Source organism: Sprattus sprattus, assembly GCF_963457725.1.
Source record: "Sprattus sprattus genome assembly, chromosome: 14".
NCBI classification, from domain to species: Eukaryota; Metazoa; Chordata; class Actinopteri; order Clupeiformes; family Clupeidae; genus Sprattus; species Sprattus sprattus.
In genome coordinates this window covers 8,731,449-8,758,495 of record NC_137912.1, presented here as the reverse complement: position 1 = coordinate 8,758,495, position 27,047 = coordinate 8,731,449, and the positions used below count along the sequence as shown (strand labels likewise).

General features: G+C 45.5%; 1 protein-coding gene across 1 annotated transcript; it reads right to left on the bottom strand.

Moving 5' to 3' along the window:
• LOC308375502 (calcium-activated potassium channel subunit beta-4-like) lies at positions 1-25,516 on the bottom strand (the record flags this gene model as incomplete). Its single annotated transcript, XM_080851671.1, has 3 exons — positions 1-169; positions 7,636-7,766; positions 25,181-25,516. 3 exons carry the CDS (start codon positions 25,514-25,516, stop codon positions 1-3), a joined length of 636 nt encoding a protein of 211 aa, XP_080707797.1.
• Positions 25,517-27,047: the final 1,531 nt, after the last annotated feature.

Genomic DNA, 27,047 nt, shown 5'->3' with positions numbered 1-27,047 from the left:
TTAGGAAAACTTCCTCTTCTGGATGGCCTCGGCGCGTACTGCCAGGCTGCGGGCGCAGACGGTGAGCAGCACGATGAGCGTGCCCACCAGGAGGCTGACCATGGGCCACAGCACGCAGTGCAGGAGGACGCTGGCGTCGTGGGTGCGCTGCCACAGCACGTCGTCCGGCCTGCAGGGGGAGACAGAGAGCAAGCAGTCATGGTTTCATGGTTTCATGGCTGAGCTAGCTAAGGCCTCCCCCCCACCCCTCCACTTTATGATGTTTAAGGCCCCCACATGCTTATCTGATCGTGCTCTCCGATCTCACGAGGCACGCCCTTAAACGCCCTCCTTGAAGTGGGACCACACCTTTGAGCACCTCGGAGAGCCATCCGAGGGTCTCGGATGGCCTCTGGAGCACCACTTCAATTTTCTCACTATCCGATCCGAGCTGTCCGACACCCCTGGCTAAAATCACGTTTCCTGTTTCGTTCCCTATATGACAGCACCGCCGTCTTTAAAAAATCGCTGAGAGATCGCTGGGAACCTGGGGCTGGAGGTCCAGGAGTGCATTAGGAGTTGGAGGAAGATCAGGGGCAGGTTTGTAAAAATGAAAAAAACTATGAAGGGCACCAGCGGCGATGCAGGAGGAAAACCGACATCTCCCTTCTTCCTTGCTCTATCGTGGCTCTCGCCGCATATAAAGCATAGGGAGACGTCGTCTAATTACAGCAATAATGAAAACATTACTTGGTTTTCGAACAGCCTCTTTGTGTTTGAGTTAGCAGAGCATGCAGTGTAAATGATTAAATTGTAAAATAACCTGAATTATAGACGTATAAAAGCAGAACTGTTTGTGTGGTATAATAATAGAAAATATTCGGAAATAACCGCGAGCTTGGTCATTGTCTTTAGTAATTCATTTCACAACAACAGCCTCTGATCATTAACTGAAAATACACGGGATAAAAACAAACGATTTCTTATTTTATAGTTCGTTGTTGATGATGATGTAATGGCCTTGTAACATCATAATAAACCGTTGGTAATCTCCACAGCCCCTCGTAGAACCATGCAGGTAGAGGTGAGTCGTACGATCATCAGATTAGAAAGGGCGTGTCTTTCGTGAAGTCGCACAAGGTGAATTGTATAACCATGCAAATGCCTTTAGACTTCTTAGAAATAAATGTTAGGAGATGTGAGCGTAATGAAGACAAAAAACGAATTAAACAGCAGGGTGTGCGACCAAGACTATCCAGAGGTGGAGCACTAGAGCTCAATTCCCAAGAATAAATATGGAAAGGGATTTTGAGAGTCCACAAATCAGGATAACTCTTACCACATTTCTCAATCCATGTCTACCGTGCATTAGAATACTTGAACACAAGAGTGTTTAACACATGGCACTTTTTTTTTTTTTTTTTTTTTACACATCCATTTTATGTTGAAATGCAAGCTGCATCGATTATTGGATTGTTCATAGAAAGTCAAAATTGTGACAAGGAAAAGCTTTTTCTCTCATAAAAAATAGAGAAGGTAATTCATCTGTTGATTTTCTTTAATTATCAAACACAAAGTAGGAAGTGTAGCAAAGACTCTAAGTAGCAAACTCAAATGTTTTAAAAGTCGAAATGGATTGATCATCGTTTTATCGGTTTAAAATTGATAATCGTTTTTTTTACATATCCATTTCATGTTGAAATGCAATTATCGATTGATTATCGAATATCAATTCGAAACCGATAAAACGATTATCGATGCATTTTGACTATTGAATCATTTGAGTTTGCAACTCAGAGTCTAAATTGAAGAAAATCAACAGATGAATTACCTTCGCTATTTGCTTTATTAGAGTAAAAGCTTTTAATGGTCACAATTTTGACTTTCTATGAGCAATGCAATAGTCGATGCAGCTTGCATTTCAACATAAAATGGATGTGTAAAAAAAAAAAATTTAAATTACAAAATCGATTTTAAATCGATAATCGATAATCGATTTTAAATCGAATCGTTGACCTCTGAATCGATTTCGAATCGAATCGTGAGGTGCCAAGAGATTCCCACCCCTACATGGCACATTACTTCTATCGTAACAAAATGAATGATACTTTTCCCATCTCTCCGATTAATCTGTGGTAGTCTTTTTGGACTGCAGTCAAATGGACTCTGCAAGAGGAGCACATGCATTGTATAGCATGGAGACGCAGCTCCACAGGGAGCCAATGGTGGTCTTGATTAAAGCCCGGCATAAGGAAACGGCCCCTGAAAATCAACTAGTTGAACGCAGCTGGAGAGCCCTCCCGATGGTGATTTGAGAGAGAATTAAATTCTACCCAGAGTGCCACTGTTCTTTACTGTGTACGCGAAACTCCGATAGCCTGGGAGAGTGAGGGAAAAGCTCCATTTTGCTCCATTTTGGTCATTAACATAACATTAAAGCTGGCTAAAGAGTCTGAGTCGCAATCAATGGGTCAGACCTTAATCAGACCCTGTTGCCTTGAAAATGGCCAACATCTGTCAATCAACTCTGACGGGGAATCGAAAGCTCAAGGCATTTCCTGGGAGCCAAGGGATGAGTCTGCATCGTTTCACTAAATGTCAGCAGCGAGAAGAAACCTGGAGGCAACGGCTGGGTCTGCGTGGCAGCCGGCCGAGGGTTACTCCACACAGCACTGATGCATGCTGGGAGATGGCAGAATCTGATCAAATTAACGCATGTGGGTACATGAGCGTATCGAGGGGGCAAAGTTAATATGAAATATTTCACCATGACATTATGTTTTTCTCCACAGCCACAGCCACTCACACTCACACTCACACTCACACTCACACTCACACTCACACTCACACTAGGGCTGAACGATTTTAAGAAAAAATTGAAATTGCGATTTTTCTGGTAGAGATTGCGATTTCGATTTCAACCACGATTTATTTTCTTTATATCAAGTTCCAGTATAAATTAATATAACCAATGAATTCCATTAAGGTAATCAGGGCTCGAAATTAACTTTTTGGCTTACCAGACAACATGACATTTTTTACCAGCCAATCATATTATTTACCGGGCAAAATTAAACCTGCCATTTCAGACCTACTCTGACAACGTTTGATATAAACAATCTTTACCTATGATTTTAATATCATTGTTAATCACTCTCAGAATGGATTAAAAGAAATCAACCAATATTGCCCAATTGGCTGGTGACTTCCGCAACACGCGCTGTATGCTATACCCGGGAATCCTTAAAGGCCCTCCTTCACGATACAGTCATTATTTAATTTACTTTTGCATGACTACAATTTTTTAAAGCACATTCAAGAGTTGGCTATTAAAAATGTACTTCAGATGAATTAATTTAACCTCATAAGAAGCGCTGCATTAGGTCTAGGCTACTAAAAAAAAAAATCTAAATTAAGCTTTTAAATGACACTTATATGATAGATAAATATTGTCTAACTAACACTACAGCATGGATATTCAAAAGCTTATTATACTATAGTCTTACTGATCTGACAAAAAACCGCATTGAAAAAAACGAAGGGAAGGCAAACAGTACCTCTGCTTCACTGAAGGGGGCGTGCGAGAGCAAAGGAAAAAAAACTTACCGGAGCATGACACTGTGTAGTGGGCGAAAGGCTTGATGTTATGAATACATGTGTTACACAAAATAAAATGAGCCACCTACTGCAACATGCCCTTGGTGTAGCTGTAGCTGATGTTGTGGCTGTTGTTTCTTCCACCCTAGATGTTCTCTGCACCTTTGCTTGAGGTGATGCAACGGCAATGAATCAGCACATTATTTTAGCTTTCGTTTAACTGCGTTAACTTGCGTGTGGTCAACTAAGTCGGTTTCAACTTTAAAATTGCGCTCGAAATATTAGAACTTTATAACCTTTGTATTCGCCGGCAAAGTATTAGAACTTTGTATTCGCTGGCAAAATTATTGTATTAAAAAGCTATTTTTAACCATGACGGGCGCAATAGTCGGGAGATTTGCTCCGCAATGTCACTCGCCAAGTGGCGGAGCATCGGAGACAATTTAGTCGCCAGCCCAAGATAAGTAAAAAGAGTGAACACCTTTTCTTAACGGAACAAAGTCATGTCAGGGTAAGGTGCAGATAAGGGATTTTAGGGTAAGATGCAGAAGAACAACAACAAAAACCAACTGGAAGTTTTCGTTCACGAAATGCACCGTCAAACTCATGTATGGCTCGGTTGTTCTGCTTGACCACAGATCCGTATAGTTGACGCGTAAAACTCCATGTTTTTCCAGCTCATTTACAACTTTGGCCTTGCATTCTCCGTACAGCTGTGGGATGGCGACTTGGTTAAAGTAGGTGCGGGAGGCCAGAACATACCTCTTGTCCATTGTGCGCAGCAAACTTTTAAATGAGTCTTTGGTCACTGTGTTTTGGCCTCAAATACAAAATACTGCCAAATGACCGACGTGCTGTTTTTCTTCGACAATAATTTCGTCGGCTCTGCGTCTTCTCCCGCTTCAGCCATATGCTTGAAGTTGAATGTCGAGCTACACTGATTGGAGTGGAGCAAACGTCACCTGGTCACGCGCAGCCTGCAGCTTTGTGATTGGTAGCTGACACAGAGCCTTTCTACACCGGCATTGAGCATGCATGGGAATTATTGACGAAATTATTAGGCCTAGGCTATTATTATTCAGCAAGAAAAACCGCAGCTTTGACGATCCCAAAATCGTAATGCTTGAGATCGCGATTTTCGGTCGAAAACGATAGATCGTTCAGCCCTAACTCACACTCACACTCACACTCACACACACACACACACACACACACACACACACACACACACACACACACACACACACACACACACACACACACACACACACACACACACACACAAACACACACACACAGCCAAGGGAGAGATTTAACCGACAGGATATAATCTAGTTTTGCACGCATCCAGGCAAGGAAAACTTCTGTTTGAAAAGTTTCACTGAAATCTCAAAAAAGTTTGTGTCTCTCCACAGAGGAAGTGTTCCTGGCTCAGGCGAGCTCAGTTCCGTGGACAGCTGGCCTTTCGCAATGCCACTGGCGTTGCATCAGATGACTCAGCCGCGCCCCTGATTTGAAAGACACAACCACCGAATGTCTGGAAGTGTTCTAGAAAACGCCCCTGAGTCACTTGTTTAGTTATTCCTCCACCGTATCTGACAGAGTGTGATGAATGAAGAACAAGATGTGCTTGTTCCATTGATTCTCTGAGGGGGGGATAAAGGATAGCCTTTCTTCCAAGTCAATCTGTTCGGCACGTTCTGTTAGTTTATCGGGTTTGGGATCTATAGCACGTGTAGTGTCCGTGTGCCGAGCCTTGAGGGGGAATCAGTGCTACCATGAATCTTTGCTTTGCTGCAGTGCACATTCCACATGCCTTGTGATTTTTTGTCTTCCAACACTTGCATTCGTACTGACAGAATCCTTTAAGGGGACTGCCACGTGGCCCATCCCCAAAACCCAGCTAATTTTATGTTCTCATCAGAGCTGCATGAAGATGACAAGCAACTCTCTGGACACTCCTCAGAAGGATGAGCTGAGGAGAAGAGTTGTGTGTGTGTGTGTGTGTGTGTGTGTGTGTGTGTGTGTGTGTGTATATATATATATTTATATATATATATATATATTGGTTCTCTCTCTCATGCTGTGAGTGTTTCTGTAGCATGTGGCTGGCTTTAATTACGGAGTGGAGAGAGAGGAAGGGGCAGACACCAGAGAGAGTGTGGGCCCACTGAGACCCACCCTCGCCTGCCAGAGAGCTCAGGCAGGGGGGAGGGAGGGCAGGGGAAAGTAGGACACCTCCACCCCGTGCCCATGCCTCTGACAGGCCCCTGGACCTCTGCCAAAAGAGTGAACAGATAAATAAATATATAAACACACATTTCCTCTCTGAACTTCACTTGTTCTTTGTCGGATTCTATACTTCTATTGGCCTGAAACCAAAGATGACTTTAATAATCAAGGGTTTTAAGTTTGTGTTCCAGGGATTGTGATGTAATAATGGAATAAATGTAAACAAACATTATCTGAAGTGATAGGAATCTGGGGATGCAGTGGGTGGGATGGCATCGCTGGGTGTTTGTGCATCCAAAACACGTCTCTTCATCTCAACCACAACAGCTTGTGTCTCATTTTGACACATCCAAGAGAGAGAGAGAGGAGCAGATCTTAAAACACTACAGACCAGGTTCTGTAATGGATAAATTCCTATCTTAAGATAAGATAGGATCTCTTCCTAAGTTAAGTTAGGAAACCTCCTTCTGTAATGCCAAAAATCCTAAATGCCCTCCTATCTTAAGATAAGACAGGATTTCAGAGTTAGGAAGTTTCTGTAATGAGGCCCCTGGAGAGGAAATCGCAGTGTGCAGGCAACTGAGACGCCTTGAAGCATTTTCGTTTTCTCATATCACAGAAGAAAAATAAAACTGCCACTGGTGATGAATGCAAAACCAAGAGACACAGAGGTAATTCACACCTGGTGCTTGAGAAATGTCTAGAAACGTCAAAACAAAAACACCACTAGGGGGGTCACTCACACACGGACGCACGCACGCGCACGCACGCACGCACGCACACACACACAACTTATAATAAACCTTATAATAAAATTCCTGAGAGAGCTCTTGGTGGGGGGGGATTGAGGGTGTTGATGATTGCAATCAGAAGGTGGGGGGGGGGGGGTGCAATGCTGTCCCATCATGCCCGGCGTGGCCTCAGTGGAGGTGGGTCATTACAGGCGAGGCACAGGTGCAGCGTGGGATTGATAGAACAGCTACTTGGCTATTTAAAGCATAATGGGTCACTGGGGGTCTAAACAGAATTAGTAGGCACATCCCGGGGATGGTAAAACGATAATAAACAATTCCGAAGGAATAAACTAACAAAAAAGAGAAAATATTCAAGTTTGATGGAGTCAGACAAGCTGGAGGTGGGAAATATTAGCTTTGTGCTTGTGGGGCGTTTGGTCTCCACGGTAACGTCCTGTAGCACTGCCACCAACGGTTCGTTTTTCTCGTAGCCTTTCCAATTCCCAGCACACCTCTGAAAATAGAATCTGTTGAGCACTTCTTCTACTGCCACAGAGTGAGCTAAGCCACAACAAGCCCTTCATCATGAGCTTGGGGAAACTGATGGAGTTTATGGTCGGTTTGTTTTTGGGCAGTGACACTCTTGCAGGCACTTGACTGATGAGTTGGGTTTGAGCAGTGGTATAGTGGTCCCTGGAGAAGTGGGTATACTCTTAATTTAGACATTTTTTTAAGCAGCCCATACAGCACAGGACAAACGCCCTGTTTTGAGAAGTGGGTATACGCAATGCTGACTGAAAAATGAGTGGGTATACTTTGTATACCTGCGTATACCCTGGACTACACCACTGAGTTTGAGTCATGTGTGTGTGAGTGTGTCTAATGCACACAGTATTCACCACCCTGGTCTTCACATGCAATGAGAAGGTCACCATTATGTGTTTGTCTGTGTGTGTGCGTGTGTGTGTGTGTGTGTGTGTGTGTGTGTGTGTGTGTGTGTGTGTGTGTGTGTGTGTACTTGCATAAGAGAGACTTGAGTGCTTGCCATGTGTGTGTCAAGAGATCAAGAGTTCAAGAGGTGGTAGGGACTCACCGCCTCTGTGGGTTGAAGAAGCAGGGGAATGATGACTGGTTGCTTCCATCCTCTATCCAATAGTTCTGCATCTTCAACACGTCGTCCTTCATCTTCTGGTTGTCCCTCTCACACTTGGGCACGTAAGAACACTGGAGGAGCAGAGGAGAGAAGAGAAAGATGATGCACAGTGAGAGAAAGAGAGAGGAGAGTAGCACAATGTCATCAAATCTGAGTTCTGCATAAATACTGCATACTTTCTTTAAGCTTCAGCTGGGGTGAGGGTTACAGCCCTTTCAGAGACGGGAGAGACAGACACCCCCATTGAGTCCTGGCATTAAAAATGTGTTTTGAGGGGGGCACTGTGGTGCAAGCCAATAAGCCCCCCATTTACGGCCTATAATTTCCGTGGGGACACAGGTCGTTTCCCGATCCTTCCTTCACTCCTCCTCGCTTCCTGTCCGAAAAACTTCCCTGTGCTATCCAAATAAAGGCTTAAAAGCCAATAAATAATTCTTGTTTAGGGTGATCGGAGTGTGCTTGACCACACGGAGGCACAGGCGTAAATGCACCCAAGACACATTGAGGATGGATTGTGATTCTGATTGGTCATTACACCTCAAGAGGGGATCAGGGACACATGCTGACCACATTTAACACAAGTGTAAAAGCAACTGCGTGGTCGAGCATACACAACAGCTACGTTGGCCGAAATATGTTATCACACGTGACTGTTCAAACCCAGCAAGGTATTAGCTTGGCAGCTAACAGCCATTAGCCAATAAGCTATTAGCTAGTAGCTTTGTTGTTATTGTTTGCTGGTAGTTTGGAGAGGAGGATGTGTTGCGAGTTGGACACAGTGTTCAGATCTCAATTAGATCTCAGTGTGGACACTGACGGCCCATATTTATATCAGGTGTAAATGTAATCAGGTTATAATAATACCTAAATACAATCCTGATACAATATAGAGAGAGAGAGAGAGAGAGAGAGAGCGAGAGAGAGAGAGAGAGAGAGAGAGAGAGAGAGAGAGAGAGATGCACTTGAAGGGCTCAAACAGAGCACAGGTGAAGAGTAGGCTGTACAGTACATGTTTACTTCTTTCTCCTTCTCTTCTGTCCCTCTCTTCCTTTCTCCCTCTGTCCCTCTCTCTGTCTCTGTCTCTCTGTCTCTGTCTCTGTCTCTCTCTCTCTGTCTCTCTCTCTCTCAACATCATGTCTGGTTCCCCAAGCCTGTCTCATTCATAGCACACGCCTCCCAGCCCTCCACGACACGCACGTCTGATTGCATTGACTCGGGGCTCCGCTTCACCAGGGCAACAGGGTTACCATGGAAATACGGAGACAGGGGCTAGACAGGCAAGCCCAGCCATGCTCGGGTTAATGCCTCATAACACGGCCTGAGGTGGTTGTGTATACAAACACATACATACTGTGACTCTGTCTTTCTCCAGGTGAAGGTTGATCACACACAAAAAACACAAACATATACAACAAACAGACTTGTTATGATGCATGTGTGCCTCAAATGTTTGTGAGATATCAAAAGCCTAGATGCAGCTCTTTCGTATATGTATGTGCGCACACACACACGCGCACACACACACACACACACACACACACACACACACACACACACACACACACACACACACACACACACACACACACACACACACACACACACACACACACACACACACACACACACACACACAAAACCTTGTCCTAAAAAAACAAGTTTGAGGACGCAATAGATATGCTGTAAGAGAAATTAAAAATTGCGGAAGTTCTAAAGTTTAACGAGATGCGCTGCTTTGAAGTTCTGTAGTTTAACGAGACATCCAGCACTCTGCACTTCATCAATGAGAAACTAGGACAACTCGGCGGAACACTTGTTGGCGTGCTCTTCGGACTGCTCTTCGATGACAGATCGAGAGCATGACTGAATTCTCAATGAGTGCATGCGACGCTGTGAATCTTTAAAATGATAACAAGCGCCCATTTTCTAAAAAGAGGACAGGAAGACAAAACAAAACATTTTAAACTGGGACAGATTGCGAAGAAAGATTCATTGGTGAGAGGTTATCACTGGAAACCCAATAGCTTCAGAGACAGAACTCTTTAAATGGCTTGAGACCATGTTAGGAGACAGGAGGAGAATACTTTCTGCCCTGGTACTACAGGACTTGAAAATTCCCCAGCATGATCTGCAAAAATTACATAAAAGCATTGGACAAGAGATTAGGTGTGTGTGTGTGTGTGTGTGTGTGTGTGAGTGAGTGTGGGTATGAGTGTGAAAAAAAAAGATAAAAAGAGAATGGCCGAGAGAAAAACAGACTGTCAGAGTGTGCGTATGAATCCTAATGCGAACAATATAGCTTGTCTGTGACTTCATTTCAATTTCATAAACTGAGGATTTTTTTAAAAGCTCTGAGTATGGAAGATGGGAGGTCAAAGTTCAGTGCACATACATACACACACACACACACACACACACACACACACACATACACACACACACACACACACACACAAACACACACACACAAACACACACACACACACACACACACTTCATGAAGATTACAGCACCAGTGTAATGTGCATGTCTTAGCATGACCTCATCTGTCTGCTAACACCAGCCAATCATCTGCAGCTAGCCACCTGTCTAGGGGCCTCGTCCCCTAGGATGGGACGGGCCCCTGGCTCTGCCTACACACAGATATCCATTATGAGTGAGATTAAGACATGACCCTGGGCACGTAGCACTAAGTGTCGGCCGCCTGCTCCCATTGGCTGGCACGGTTGGCAGGGGGGGGATTGGCCGATTGGGATGTGCCGCTTTCATTGGCCGGGTGCTTAGATCAGAGTTCTACAGGCTCTGGGAATTTCTCTCTCTCTTTCTCCCTTTCTCTCTCTCACTCTCTCTGTAGATATATGTATGTGTGTGTATGTATGGTTGGATGTGTGTGTGTGCTTGGGTGTGTGTGTGTGTGTGAGAGCGAGAGAGAAAGGGAGATTTAGTCTCTTTGTGTTAATACCATGTTGTTTCTCACCCCATGCCTTCCATGTTGATAATCATGCCAAGTTTTGAGGACCAGCTGTTAGCATGTGACTGAACACACACATGCAACCAATCACACTCACACACACACACACACACACACACACACACACACACACACACACACGTACATGAGCCCAGCATAAGCCAGAAATATCTACATAAGCCAGCAATCCCATATAGCAGAACATCAAAAAAATGTCCTTTTAAAAACAGCCCCACAAAGCCCTTAGTAGTAACGCAGGCAATGTTTACGCCATGCGTGTCACAATAACATCTGATAAGGCAAAACAAATCAAACACCAGAAAATCAGGCCGATTTGAACAGAGACTGGTTACCATGGGACGAGCCACTTGTGCAGAGAACCACCAATAAAGCTATTTTTCCAGCAAATATATGGTGGTAGTCAAATTCATAATAATAATAATAATTATGATAATAGTAATTAACTGTAGTAACAGAACCTCCCCTCTCCACTGACACAGCAATAATAATCAGCATTGCAGCAAACATGCACACTTCAATGCGCACAAACACACACACACACAAACAGAGACACACACACACACACAAACAGACACACACACACAAACACACACACACACACACACACACACACAACCACCAACACACACACACAGACACAGACACACACACACACACACACACAACCACCAACACACACACACACAGACACACACACACACACACACACACGGACTGACTGTAATGCTAATGGAGTTAAATGTTATATTGATGAGGTCAGTCGGTAAAGGTTGCCCTCACTGAGGCCGGGGAGCATCATCGCCAGTCACAGAGGAATGGAAAGCGTAAGGGCAGGAAGGCAGGGGAAATTACCCACCCACCCCCCCAAAACACCTGCGACATGGGACTGATACATCCGTTCACACAGCAGTGGGCAGGTAAATCACCAGGGCCTTTCCATTACCCACCCCATCTCTGGAGTCTGTCAGCGCCGGAGACGTCAGACACCAATCATACATCCGCCGAGGACAAATTGATGGGAGCTATTTTCGTTGGACTCGGATCAGGCCCGGTGGAGGTCGTATCAACCTACGCTATGAGGGCAGCCCTTTGTCCGGGGCTCTGGGAAGTGCTTAAGGGAGAGAGACGGGTGGGGACCGGCGAACGTCTTTCGCCTGGAAAGACGGTTTTCTGTTGAATTTCTTTCTCAGCTGAAATCTAGCGCAGGTGGCCAAAGGATGCAGATGCCACTGAAACAACTCCCTGCCTTGGGAACATTAGAATTGCAAATATGCCTAACTTTGGAAGGAGATCATAAGGAGACTCGGGCACAGTCTGTGTAGTAACCAGAGCCGGTGATGGATGGTAGCTCCTCCTGCTACAGACCAGTGGGGAATGACTCCAAGTCAAGAAAAGAGGGACTATTTAAAGATTAAAAAAAACTGCTTTTTATGTCTGCTTGCTTTCATATTGCATCATTTTGAAGAAGAAGTCTTAATTTGGTCTGAAACAATAAAAAACACTTTGATGTGTCCTTATAGTGTAAAATAGATAGAACTCAACATGGGCTCCGATGATGAGGGAAACACACCGTGAGACTGGACACGACTCACTCCCATGACCTGTCCTCCACAGGCACTGTATTAGCAAGCGTGCTAAGTGTCCTACTAAAGAGAGATGCGGAGAGAGAGAGAGAGAGAGAGAGAGGGAAAGAAAGAGAGATAGAGAGAGATGGAAAGCAAGAGAGGGAGGAGGAGGAGGAGTAGAAGAGCTAGCTCAGCACGCGGCGTTCTAAATGTAATGGAAACCTGTGAGGGGTTGTCTGCATCAGGGAACCTGGACCTCGTCCTTGCGTCAGGCTCCTCGCGTTTGCTAACTCTGCCAATTCCCTGTCACCCTCAGCAGGGGTTACTGTGACCATGACGTACGCATGCCATGATGTCCACTCAAGGCCACTGTGAAATGGCTCTCCATGGGACAACGGAACACTGCGTGAGCAACAATCTGAGCAATGTTTTCATGTTGGCCTTCAACCAAACATTTGATGTTTGGCCATATCTTAAAGTGATAAAATGACTGTACACAGTGATCTTGATGAACTCAAGATTGTTTTCTGTCAAATGAAGGGTAAACAGAGATGCGCACACACACACACACACACACACTCTCTCTCTCTCTCACACACACACATGAAAAACCCACCTCTTTTATCTCTGGAGAGATATGGTTGTGATTCATGTGAAATGAATCAACCCCTCCTGTCAGTGTGAGACAGGGACAGAGTGGAGCATCTGCAACCTAATCCTGTTGCCGTGGCAATGATGACGTTGCTCTCATCATCGCTCGGGTTCCCTCCAGTATAATGGCATCTCTCTCTATCGCTTTTCTCTCACGTGGCTTCATAGCAATCAGCTCTTTCTCTATTCCCCACTGCTCACTTACCGCACAGTGTGTCACTCTGTCAAAATATTCTTTCAGAAAGAAGGGTTCATGAGGAACTTGTCAGCCTATAAACAGACATGCACTGAATACTTAGCTTAGTCTATCGGTCTTGATATCAAACTTAGTCAAACAGACACGTACGTACCTGTCATTGATACACGTCAAGACTGAATGTCATTGATCTTGTCTATTACCATATCTATCAAAAATGCTTATTAACATGCACAAGCTATAGCTCCCATTTAGGTATAACAGAACACATTAAAGGCTAACCACCCAAAACAAAGGCTCTCGAGGAAGTGCCTGTGAAATCCTCTGAATATCGTGTCTAAATACAGTTAATGTAAAAATCCAGTCACACACAAAGCTACTGGTCACTACATAATTCCTATATATATTCTCTCATGTTCAGTAACCATATATATAAATTGAAATACATAAATGTACATATTTCCTTCCGTGAAAGAGATAATGAACCTCATGATTTGTGATCGAGAGTTCTAATAAACCAGCACTGAGCATTTATGTGCAATCAATCAATCTCTCCCTACAGTGCTTGACCCTTGGTCATTGACAGACATAACCCTGTGTTGATAAAGCCGTCTCTTCACTGCCAGTGGGCAAGGGTGATGAAACAGGGGGGGGGGCGGGTGTTGGTGGTTAGGGGCCCGTGGTCAGAGCAGGCACGCAGGGGGCCCCATGGTGAGCCGAGAGGGCAGCTCCGCTGGAGACCCAGGCGCCTGTTTGCCCCTCGTTAGCGCTAATTAGACGACCAGTGTGCCGAGCAGCAGGCTGGCGGAGCGCGAGGCCAAACCACATAAACCGCAGGACAAATCCTGCAGGCTGGGGTGAGCAGACGGCCACTTGATAACAAGCTGAATTAATTTGATTGATTTATTTATTGATTATGTTAGAGAGGACCTATAATGCTCATTTTAAAATGTAAGTCATTTTATTTTTGGGGTCTAATAGAATATAGTTTTACATGCCTCAATATTCCCAAAACACATTATTTTTTATCATACTGTACATTTCCATAAACCCACCATCACTGAGACCAGTGTGCTCTGATTGGTTGGTTCGGCGGGAAATCAGGGTCGTGTCATCTCGTAACAAACACTTGGAATTCCGACAAGGCATTTCAGGCAGCTGAGAAAAGCGGTTTCTGTGGGAGAGAGTTAATCCCTCTGGCGTGAACCTTTTGAGAATTTGCCCATGTGTGTACAGTGTGTGAAAGTGTGTGTACAGTGTGTGTCATTATCAACCACATCCCTCAATACATCTTGCAACAACATGCACTTATCTCCAGCACATTTGGCAAATTAATTATTAAGAGCAAAGCACTTTAGGCGACGTAAAAATAGGTCAGCTATATGTTTTCCTGTGACTCTCACACCTTATTTCCCCTCTACTTAATTAGCATTAGCACTGGGCATTTTCAGCATGGTTTGTTTCCATTCAATTTTTCAGACACTTTCCCTGTAAAACACGTACCCTATGCTGCACAGAGCCAGGGCTCTCTGTGCTTTAAAAAAAGGCAATCAAAGACCTTGCTCCCAAGTTTCAGCCAAGACCATTGGTGCGTGAAGCAGTTTGTCAAAATTATGATCACTAATTAGATTTCACTAAGGATAACCCTCACGGAGCCAGGGGGTTAATCATGTACCTGTCACTGTACAACCTTCTCTCTCTCTCTCTCTCTCTCTTTCTCTCTCTTTCTCGCTCTCTCTCTTTCTCTCCTTTAGCCACAAGGCAGGGTAGGGTTTCTGTTTGTGGGGTAATTGAGTAGTTAAATTAATGAGAACGCCAGTGGGTCTGTTGGCCAGAGGAAACCAACTTAATTTCTTCCGTAGAGCCTCAAAGCATTAATTTAAAGCTCTCTTCATTAAATAGAAAAAGGCCAGCTTTGTTTACAAGGCCACTGACCAGCCACTGCCCCCCCCCCCCAAAAAAAAAAAATGGCACATGGCTTTAGGATACAATCTGAATTATTTTCAGTATCAGTGCTAGTGATGATTTAGCCCAGCTCAACTTCCCAGACCAAGAGATTCTGACCTTGTTTACAAACACAAACAACTTCCCATGAGCACCATAAAGCGTGCCAGTGCCCTAAATTACGTAACAGTGGGTAGGTGGGAGGAGCCAGGGAAGTTTACTGAAAGCTTAGGGTGGCATGGTGAGAGTGCCAAGCCATGTGGTGGCGTGAACAGGGCCGGATCAGAACCATCATCTCAGATCAGTGGCCACCCACGTGGCACAGCGGCTACAGAAAGTGTTCTCATGGCAACGGCTGGAGCGCACACATGCACAAAATTAAAAAAAAAAAAAAGCTCATTCCACAAAATGGGAGATAAGTTGCCAACAGCATGCTTGTGCAAATTGAGCTACGTGTGGTCTAATGGCACCATGCATGTGGCCATCACTCAGACGTTTGCTGTAGATGCATGAGGGGGTGTTCGAAACACAAACCAAATACTGTAATAACTTACTATGACTGGCAACGAATATCAGCCTCCTATTGCCTATTTTGTGCCGTTCAATAACCACTAGTTAAACGGTGAAAGCATCATGTGAGGGACAGATAAACCCCCTAGCCATCCAGGATATGCACTTTGTAGTTCTGTGCTAAGGGCACGAACCCTGCAAAAATGCAAGAAAGGTTTTCACAGCATGCCATTACAGTAATATGTTCAGTCATGTCAGTGAAAACATCATAGCATGTTCAGCTGGGCCATTTAAGAGAACAGGATCTGTGCATCTCAAGGAATCTGTCAATATTCCACCACAACTCCAAGCTGTGTGTAAAGAGAGCATGTTTGTCTGTCCGTGCGTGTGTGTGTGTGTGTGTGTGTGTCTCCGAATCACTGCTTGACAGAGCCATTACCATTTATCTTTGCTTCTCCATCATTGCCCATGAAGGCAGTCCCTTCCAGACACAGAAAAGCAATAGGACTGACCTTCACGAAAACTCCCAGTCAGTTCTCTTCAGTCGCATAAGTCATTCTATAACCCTCTATCACTCTATAACTCTCTATCATTCTATAACCCTCTATCATTCTATAACTCTCTATCATTCTATAACCCTCTGTCATACTATAACTCTCTCTCTTTCACATTAGCAACACCCTTTTGCTTCCTGATGACAGTGGTTTCTGAGTGGGATCATTTGTATGGAGTAGATGGCCTGTTGCTGTGGCTGGGCACAGCGCACCGCATTCAAAGTTAATGGACTCTGCCTAAAAGAGTAAATGAGGGGGATTTTTCTGTGGATACAGATGACCGACTCCCTCCCTCTTTCTTTCACTCTCTCTTTCTCTGTCTGCTGGCTGCCTGGACAAGATGTATTGGAGCATGCTGATGCTGAAGGACTGTGTGACAAGAGCAGAAGGCAGTTTTGTTCCTTTCTCATCTTCCCCTCGTATCACAGCCTTCTCTCTCTCTCGCTCTCTCTCCTCTCACTGTTTCTCTCAATTTATCACTTTTATGGTATATTTTATTTGCTGTTACTTTCATTTTCGAACATGAATTTGCATGTATTGCCTTTCCTAATCTTTCTCGGCTGTGTGTGTGTGTGTGTGTGTGTGTGTGTGTGTGTGTGTGTGTGTGTGTGTGTGTGTGTATACTAAACATTTATTGCTTTTCCCAATCCTTTATATGTGTGTGTGTGTGTGTGTGTGTGTGTGTGTGTGTGTGTGTGTGTGTGTGTGTGTGTGTGTGTGTGTGTGTGTGTGTGTGTGTGTGTGTGTGCACATCTGCACCTTCTGGAGCCTGAAAGGATGCCTTCCAGCCAGCCTGGTGTTGATGGGACAAGTTGTGAGAGTGAGAGAAAGAGAGAGATACTGAAGTGCGAAGTCTCTCACGAGACAGATACAACAAGTACAAACGACTCGCCAAGGGCACCAATCAAAAAAACAATCTGCGCCAGCTCTTCCAAAACACACACACACACACACACACACACACACACACACACAGACACACACACACACACACACACACACACACACACACACACACACACACACACACACACACACACACACACACACACACACACACACACACACACACACACACTCACACACACACACCTTCCCCTCTCAAAGAAGCGGTTGGGAGCAGCACTCTACAGCCATACCTGCCTGCTCACAGGCATCAAACCGCCACAAGCCAGGAGCAGGGGCCCTTGTGTTTGTGTATTATTGAACGGGTAAGCAGAACACTGGAGCTCCAGGGACTTGCTCCACACTTGTGTCTGTTCCAGCACGTCCACGCCTTCCTGTGTGCTCCCTGGAGAAGCTGAAGAAGAACATTTTTTAAAGCAATATCAGCACCTTCATCAGACACTACACAGAGATCATCATTAACTGCTTGGTTTTGGGGCCTGTGCAGGCTTGCTCATGGAAAGAGGGAACGTGCGATCTTACAGAGGTTTCTCCGGTAAAATAACGGCCTAGGGCATTTAGCATGTGCCCACAGGCAGACCTTGGCATGTGCCCACAGGCAGCCCTTTGGCGTACGCTGGTATCAGTGATGGACACAGGTTTCGGTCATGCCTCCGAGACTCAACGCCTCCAACTGTACCCAGATCAGTGAAAGCAGACCCTGGCCACGGCTATTCCCCTCTGGCACACCTCACTGCATACATATTTATTCAGCTCATCATTCTCATAGAAACACACCCACACACACACACACACACACACAAACTCACTCACTCACTCAAGCCCATAAGTGGATATTAGCCTGTGCATTGTGCCAGCAGATGAGCTTGTAGAATGTGGAGTGCAATGTATTCATAATGACACTGGGACAGTACACTCATCTGTGACCTCTGTCTGGGTGCCATGGCGACAGTTGCTTGGAGAGCACCAGCGCTAGTCTGTTGGTGGTTTTGTGTTATTAATGTAATGCGACCCAGAGAGACCTCTCATTCAAAGCGCAGAATGAGCGAGACAGAGATATGCTTTTTATCTCTCACCCAGGGCATTCAGCGTAGCTACTTTCTTTCTTTCGCTTCTACTCTCTCCATTTCAGTGGAAAAGGAGACACGGACAATGTTTAGAGTATGCTGTACGCTAATGCTACATTCACCAATTCCAAAGCATCACAGCCGACGGGGCACAACCTCGTTGTGTCATACCAAAAGAGATTTGATGTTACTGTGACGGTTTGCGTTCACCTTTCTGGATTTGAAAAGTGTTTTTGTTGTTGTTGTTGTTGTTTTTATCAGTGTGAGAACAGCCAAGGTGTGAGAACAGCCAAGTCTGTCTTGGACAGGAACCACAGATTTGGTTGTTTATAATAATAATAGTTGTCAAAATAATCCTCAGACGACCTTGCGAGACCCAGAGACATCCAGTGCGACAAGTGCCCACATTTGTTTTTCTTTCTCTCATAGATGACTAAATGGAAGAAGTTACAGGGATGACAGATATGGCCCATCTTCCTAAAAAACTAAAAGATTTGGAATTTCAAATGCAGCACATGACTTCTCAGTACCACCCTGTACCCCCTCCAACCCACCCCTAATTATTCGGCTGCCTGGTGTTCCTGAAGGTGTGTTGTGTTTGTTCTCCCCTACTGGGGCCAGGCAGATTGAAGGCAAAGCATATGCATGGCTGCTCCATCCCTGCAGGTCAAAACACACACACCTTTTATTGCAAACAGAGCACATCAGAGGGGGCCTTTCAACAGTCTGCTGATAGGAAATCTATTGCAAAGGCTCTCTGTGGTGCCACACTTCCAAAGCCATGATAAGAATAATCAAATAAAATATTAAAAGGGGATACATTTATGCTTTATAATAGACTTTCATGGCACGAATATTAATCTCACAGTGATAGCTTTTCTTTTGTGAAATGGCTTTGAATGAACCATTAAATGAACTTCAGACCCGAGTTCTTAACAAGCACTGGTGCATTAAGAGGGTTTGTGACATCCATTTCAAATTAAAGAAAAAAAACTAATACACACTGTTCCACAGCCTTCAATCCCTACTTGAGAGTGTCCTTTCCAGACAATAAATGTCCCATCGCCCGTGGTTCACAGCTGAATCCCCTCTGAAATGTCTGTGGCCACATGGTACATCAACAGTAAAAGGTATTAGGCCTTGCAGGCACAGTGGCTGCATTACGATCCAACATTCTTTTCTGCCGTTTTCTTGCTCCACAGTAGATTTGCAATAATACATGGACAGGGGGGGGGAAGAAATGACCATTTGATTGCCTTCTTCCAGGGGGTCCTGGTCCTGAGTGTGTTCTCCGTCTACAGGACCTCATCGCTACACAGAAAAGATAAGCACTCTTGTTTCACCCCCCCCCCCCTCCCCACTCTCCCTATCCCCAATTCCTCTGCCTCTATGGCATCTGACTGGTAATCACATAGTCTAGTCACGGCTGCCGTACCTTTAGCTACAGTGGGGCTGTGATGAGAAAACAAAACCGCCAGTGGACAGGAACAACCGTCCAATTACAGGCCTCCGATTGAGCCTTCTCAGCGGCTGACAGAGAAGACAGGCCCTATTCAAGAGTCTGTAGATACAGGGCCACAGCCGCTCACTCGACCCACCCACCACCACCCACCTCGCTTGCATCCCCAACAACACATCCTCCATTACGACACGAGGAAGAACTGGAGCATGATCCACTAGCTGCTCCAACAACACATCCTCCATTCCGGCTCGAGGAGGAACTGGAGCATGATCCACTAACTGCTCCAACAACACATCCTCCATTACGGCTCTAGGAAGAACTGGAGCATGATCCACTAGCTGCTACAACAACACATCCTCCATTATGGCTCGAAGAAGAACTGGAGCATGATCCACTAGCTGCGGCACCTTATTATCTGAGGTCAATTAAAGCTGGCCAGGAGTGCCTGGTCCCCTCTACAGGTGATTGAGTGTGGGCTTGTAATCTGCAGGTCAGACGTGAGGCCGCTGTTCAGAGGAACACCACCTCCCTTTAGAGGCTTTTAGAGGCCAGCCCTGGTGCCTGGCAGGAGCTGGGCAAGCTTAGAGGGAAACGAAGACAGCATGGAGGGGGAGATAGAGGTGAGAGAAAGAGAGAGAGAGAGAGAGAGAGAGAGAGAGAGAGAGAGGGAGAGAGAGAGAGAGAGAGAGGGGGAGGAAGGGGAGCAAAGCAAGAAGAGCAGACCCTCTCCCCTGGCACTGCCTTGCTTGCTCACTCACTCTCTCACTCATTCATTCCCTCCATCCCTCGATCACTCTCTCACTCATTCATTTCCTCCATCCCTCGATCACTCGCTCACTCTGCTGGCCAGGCACTCTCACTCACCCGTTCACTCACTCACTCTCTTGCTCAATCTCTCGCTCACTCACTTGTTCACTCGCTCACTCACTCACTCTCTCTGTCTCTCACTCAATCCCACACTCACTCACTCACTCTCTCTGTCTCTCACTCAATCCCACACTCACTCACTCACTCAATCTGTCACTCCGCACCCCTCCCTTGCCCCCACCCCACCCCGCGGTATAAATAGCAGACCCATCTGAGCCAAACACCAGTCAATTAATGCAGGCCGTCTCTGCTTGCCCTCATTACCATAGCAACGAGCAGAGCCATGGCATGGCCGTCTGTGCTTTGTGTGTGAGTGTGAGTGTGAGTGTGAGTGTGAGTGTGAGTGTGAGTGTGAGTGTGAGTGTGAGTGTGAGTGTGAGTGTGTGGTCAGTAGTGGAATGTGTTTAAAGTCCTGCTCTGAGAAATGTAGGCCACTTCAGGTCTAACAGCAGCCAGGGTCCAGGAACAGATAAGGTTCTGAAAGGGCATAGTACCTCTCTGGGTCAACACTATACCTGAACCTTTTTGACAAGACTGATTATTTGACTAATCTGATTATTCCATAAATATTACAAAACCGCCAGTGGACAGGAACACAGGACCAGGTACACTGAACATGAACAGGTATATGTGGATGGTGAAGACTTGATGAATAATTAATTATAAACACTGTCATCTGTGACACATCTCTACAGTTAGTAATGGAGGAACAAGATGGAAAGAGAGGGTTAGAGAAAGGGAGAGAGAGTGTGTGAGCATGTGTGTTTGTGAGCAAGCGTGTGTGCCTGTGTGTGTGTGTGTGTAAGAGAGAGAGAGAGAGAGAGAGAGAGAGAGAGAGAGAGAGAAAGAGACAGAGAGGCAGAGAAAGAGAGTGTGTGTGTAAGTAAGAGAGAGAGGGCGAGAGAGAGTGTGAGTGAGACAAAGAGATAGAGATGGAGAGTGTGTGTGTGAGAGAACGAGGGTGAGAGAGGGTGTGAGTGAAAGACAGAGAAAGAGATAGAGAGTGAGAGAGTGTTTGTGTGTGAGAGAGAGGGCGAGTGAGAGTGTGAGTGAGGGAGAGAGAGAGAGGGAAAGAGTGGGGGTGTGTGAGAGAGATGGCGAGTGAGAGTGAATGAGAGAGATAGAGGGAGAGAGTGTGTGTGTGTGAGAGAGAGGGCGAGTGTGTGAGAGAGAGAGAGAATCAGACATGTCAAGTCTCCCTCCACAGGTGCCTTAATCAGGTGGCTGCTCCTCTGGCCGCTCATTATCAGCTTGGCGGATGTCACTGCGCCCGCCTGCGCTCTTGCCAAGACTGCCTCGAGTTCAGCCTCCACCCCCTGTCTCCCTGTCTCATTCAACAGCACCACCTCACCTAGGCTGGATCTGAACGTCAGCTTCATCCCGCTGGGGAGATGTCTCTGTAGTCCCTGTGTCACATGACAAGTTGCACCAGTCCTGTCCGACTAATTGACCTATCGCTGAGCCCCGCCCCCCTTAGTTACTGTTGCTGACTCGGACAAGTTATCAGAGCTGACTAGAGTTTACAATGGCAGCTATCAGTGTCAAAACTATATCCCACGAGGCTCTAGACAACTTTTGGAGACAAAAGGACCTGATTTCGTCTAGAAGCCTTCAAAAGGGACTTAATTATGCAATGGAGGGATATGTATACAATTTAAAACTAGATATGGTGGATAACAAGCTTAGATTGTAGGCTTAGCGATAGGTCAATTATTCATTGTGTTGTCCTTGGTGTGCAGAATCTTTGATGGATTTCCTTCAGGTTAGGATCATCACTAATGAGTGCCATCCAAATGATTGAGAGAGCCTTTGAATCAGCACATAGCTCTTAAAATGTAAACTGGCAGCGCATTGCTTAATAGATCAATAAATCAAATGCTCTGGATTCAACCGGGATGCAAGGCTGTGTGACAATCAGCACAAATGTCTACTTTTAATTAGCTGCGTAACTTTGAATGAAATGGGTCCTAATGTGCCAAATCTCGGCTAACCTCTTGGATTGCCTATTGTGCCTGTTCCCCCGGAGATCTGACAGACCAATCTCATCACAACAGAAGGTTTCCACTTTTCAAACCAGAGACGTGCACAGGAGTGGGCTAAGGTTGCTCGGGCAACTGCACGTTTGCCCTTCTTGACTGAAGTTGCCCCTCCGAAGGAAATATATATATTGGCGATCAGGGGACGGGGGCGTGGCAGCAGTGGTTAGTGAGAGATTAAAATGATATTGGCAAAATTTGCGATCAGGGGACGGGGGCGTGGCAGTGGCAGTGACAAAAATTAACCTGTTGCCCCCTTTTTCCAGAGCAGAGCAACTGCCCTTCAAAATTCCTGCGCACGTCCCTGTTCCAGACTATAATCCCATGTCTGAGCTGTGCTACAGTGCATGGTGTTCGTTTACCAGACTCATTTCTCCAAATCAATAGAACATGTGAGGTCTATTTTATCAGTTTGTGACCGTACATCTGTGACCTTGGTGTCACCTTGCCATGCCGGGGCAAAAGGAGCACTCGTTGCAGTCGCAATAGTTGAGAAATCCAAAGGTAATTGGTGCTTTTGCCTCTACGAATACATCCACTAAAGACTACCTACTTTGAGTGGGTGCTCCACTATAGATCTGTCCATTTACAGGTTAATTACATGTTATTGACTTGTCAACTGAAGTTCTAACACACTCCAGCTTTGTCAATTGTGCCATGTTGTGCCCCCCCCCACCCCCCCACCAGGAACTCCCACTCACTCACCCCCATCACTCCCCTCCACGGCTGGGAGTGTAACGACTCAGTCATCCCCCTCTGGCTTCTCAATCAATGAGTAATATTGATGATCAAGGGCTGGCTGGATTATTACTTGAAGTGGGACATCAATACTTTATCGGGGGTTGTAATCAGGGCTTACATTGTGATGTCATGTGCAGTGGCATCACTTGGCCTACTTTCCGGAGTGCTCCGCACATATTTACACTCCTGTGGCGAAAACAACCCCTCCCGGGGGCCGGGACGACTTTTTGCCAAAATTGAAATATTTTAACAACGCACAGGGGTTTATTCAGTCATCTGTTAGTGTCAAAAAGGTCTGTTATATGAAAAGTATGGTGTTTGAAATGGTCAACGTAGTTTTTTCAGTCTGTTGCACATATGCTATTGTTCTGCAGGTGTGCAAGAGATGTCACACTTACAATGACCCACAAATTAAGCTGAATGACCCTCTCTGAACTATACCCATCCAAATGCCAAAAAACAACAAAGAACGACTGAGGCAGTTACGAAACGCTAACCATTTCTGCAGCAACAACAAATACAACCATTTTCACGATTCTGATTAAAACATAGCTGATAAATGGATGGCGGATTCGTTCAATATATTAACAATAAATCTGAGATTAAAAAACTGATTACCCAGCTAATGTTTGGATACATCATTATGGGAGTTTTTCGTCATTTTCGTCATTTACATTAAAAAAGGGTTAGCTCATTCCGAGGATGTGGCTTTGCTTGAATGACCAGGGACAAGCTGATGTGATTGAAAGAAGTTGGGTCAGTGGCTCTGGCACTAATATTCACTACGCATGCAGTTAGGGGGTCTAGCTAAACAAGGCCATTACCTTCAAAGAAGGGTACCATTTTGTTTTTTACAAAAAGGAATAAAAGATAATAGGGGACCTCTTCTCAATGTTGCCATAGAAGCCAGGTAAAAATAGAGAGCCCTGTTCAAGCTAACTGGAAGTTGTGTTTGGTTACCATGGTGCCTCAGGGCACAGTGCCTTGTGTGTGTATGTGTGTGTGTTTTGTGTGTGTGTGTGTGTGTGCGTGTGTGTGAGAGAGAGAGTGTGTGTGTGTGTGGGGGGGACGGGGGGTACGGAGAGAGGGAGAATGTGTGTAAAGGAGGGCTTGCCTTCGGAGAGGGAGGCACTCCAAAGGTTTGAATATCCATCCATAATCATCAACTATCATTATTATTACATGGAAATGCCTATCAGTCTGCCAGACCTCATACTCTAGGAACAGGCGCATTCTTGGAATCATTCAGATGCTTTTTACTTAATGGGGCATCATGAAAATGTCCCGCACCACATACCTTTCATATTCAATTCCCTCTGAAAGTGCCTCTTTGAAGTGCCAGACATAAGGGCACTACCTCAGAACGGCCTGATGCAAGTCCGCAGTTACAAAAGCTCTGCAGTGAATTCCTGTCCTGTTCATGAAAGGATTGCCAACTCACCCTCTATGACGCGAATCACTTTGAAAGTGTTAACAATTCAGTGAAAGTGAAACTGCCAGAAGACAGAAGCATGGAGTGCCTTTAAAACTATCCTCAGATCACAAACCGCCTCGCCTTTATTTTGCAGGCATATGAGGTTTTCTGATACTGAAATCACTGTTGTCACATTTGAGTGCATAATATTACAGACATAACATCAAATAACTGCAGCTCAAGAGCCTAAAGAGAACAGGTGTGCTTTTTGTTCAAGTAGATACATGAAAAGAGAAAGTTACTATTCTCTGACTTGAAGATGAGGTCTACATTTTTGACCAATGGTTAAGCCACCTTTTAAATCTTCATTCTAACTCTGTAACAGTGTATTCGGTGGTACCTACAATTACCTAAACCAAAACTTTAGGTTTAACCCTAAACGGCAAATAATCTGGCAAAAAGAGACTCACTCTCAAAGTATGGCCAGGCTCTCTGAGCACGACAACCGCAGCTGTCTGAGAAGAAGCACCTCCGACTATTGTAGGAATAAGATAAAGTTGCGCGGAGTTTTAAAACTTACCTTTGGATTCAGCAGCAGCTGTTGCTCGTCGATGTGCAGGAGAGCCACGGAACTGGACTCCGAATTATTCACGAAGATCTGCAGACACGGGTACTGCGACGTGCCTTTGCAATCGGTGCCACACGTGAAAACGCACTCGAAGGACTCATCCAGGCGCCGCACGGAGATCACGGTGCAGTTCGCCGGCTTGCTCTGTAAACTCTGCAGGGTGGGGCTGAGCCAACAGAAACACAGGATGAACAGCGACAGGATGCCGCAAACGATGAGAAAAAGACCGAGTCTAATACTTTTATCCTCCGCCTCCGAGTACTCATAGGAGACCCTGAGTTTCGCCATTGAGTCCCTGCGAGCGCCGCTGCTGTAGCTGCATGTAAACGGCTCGGCGGTGACGGAGACGCAGTCTCTTTCGATCCGCGCCTAGATGCACCACCAGTCCCCTCGGGCAGCAGCCTCTTGCCAAACTTTGCACCGACTCAATCGAAGTGTGTCCGCTTTAGTTCAGCACCTCGCCAATCGTTGTGTCCGTCACTCTCTAGTTGAAGAGTAGCCGCCCTGCAAACGGAGGAAACTTGGCGAAGCGAAGCGGCCGTATGACAGCCCAGCCCCCTCTTACGCGCGTGATTTCTGATCCATATCACAGTCGATCCAGATTTGGACTTTGCTGAAAGGCTGGATGTTGCATCTGGGATTAGGTAAGCCTCTTATGTAGAAATAGCACAAGCTTCGGAGTAAATGTAGCCACTGACTGGCAGTCGCTGTCTGCATGGCCGCGGACAGCCTTCGACTAACGAGGGGCATCTCCTCACTGGCCAGATCTTGACTCCGAGCCGAGATTTTGGAGGAGACGGCGCCAGTCAGTCTTAGATTCTGTAAGCGGGTCGCGGAGGGGGAAATGGGGCATATAAACAGTTTAGTGAATCACAGTCGGTTGCTCTCGGGCACGCGTTAACGCCCCGCTCATCAGCCCCGAGCCCAACTGCTGATTGGCGCTCTCCATGGTTCTGATTTCACTATTTGCAGCACCTGTAAAGAAAGCGATTAACTCACATAATTCTGAAGTGATCTATTTGTATTCACCCTCTTGAAAGATAATTTACTTTGTTCTGCTGTGCTATTTCGGTTAACAACTGGTTAAATTACACTCACAGTCGGTATTACTATACGTTCACAAACTCACGGGAACTTGGACAGTGGAGATCTTGTGTTGTCTTGTCTTGTCGAATCAAAAAGCAATCATGTCTAGCGCATTATGATAATCTTTTTAGCAGATGCCCCTCCGATGACAGCGGTGTGTGGGACACACGTGCCTGAAAAGCCTGCTCGCATCTGTCCATTCCTCGATATTTCTGCCCTTATTAAACAACGCTTTGTTATGTTTGGTTGTCAGCACATTTTCAGCAGTGACTTTCAAACTGTAGCTTAAGTTTATATAGGAGGAATTTGTTTTGCAAAATGCAGATTCGCGTGCAAATGCTAAAGTCAAAACTCTATCGAAACGAACATAACTAGGGAGATTGGGTACAGTTTTAAAAAGGGGTCAGTCGTAACATGCTTAATTTCTCTCATGTTTAAATTGCTCCGATGGAACTCACAGGGAACACGTGTGATGGCATCAGAATGCTACGTTCAAAATGTCACCTGTGTCTCAATCTCTGTCAAAAGTTATAATTTTGCGCAAGAGTTTGAATGCATATATTATGCGTTTTGACAGGAACAGGTGGCTGTGATCAGTTATTTCCAATCTAGATGCCAGTACATTATAGTGTGTTATATTTAAATGATAAAATATTAGGAGAGGTCGGCTGGGGACAATAGTAAGAGGCATTCAATCGGTTCCAACCAGCGAGCAACTAGCAAGTGACATAGC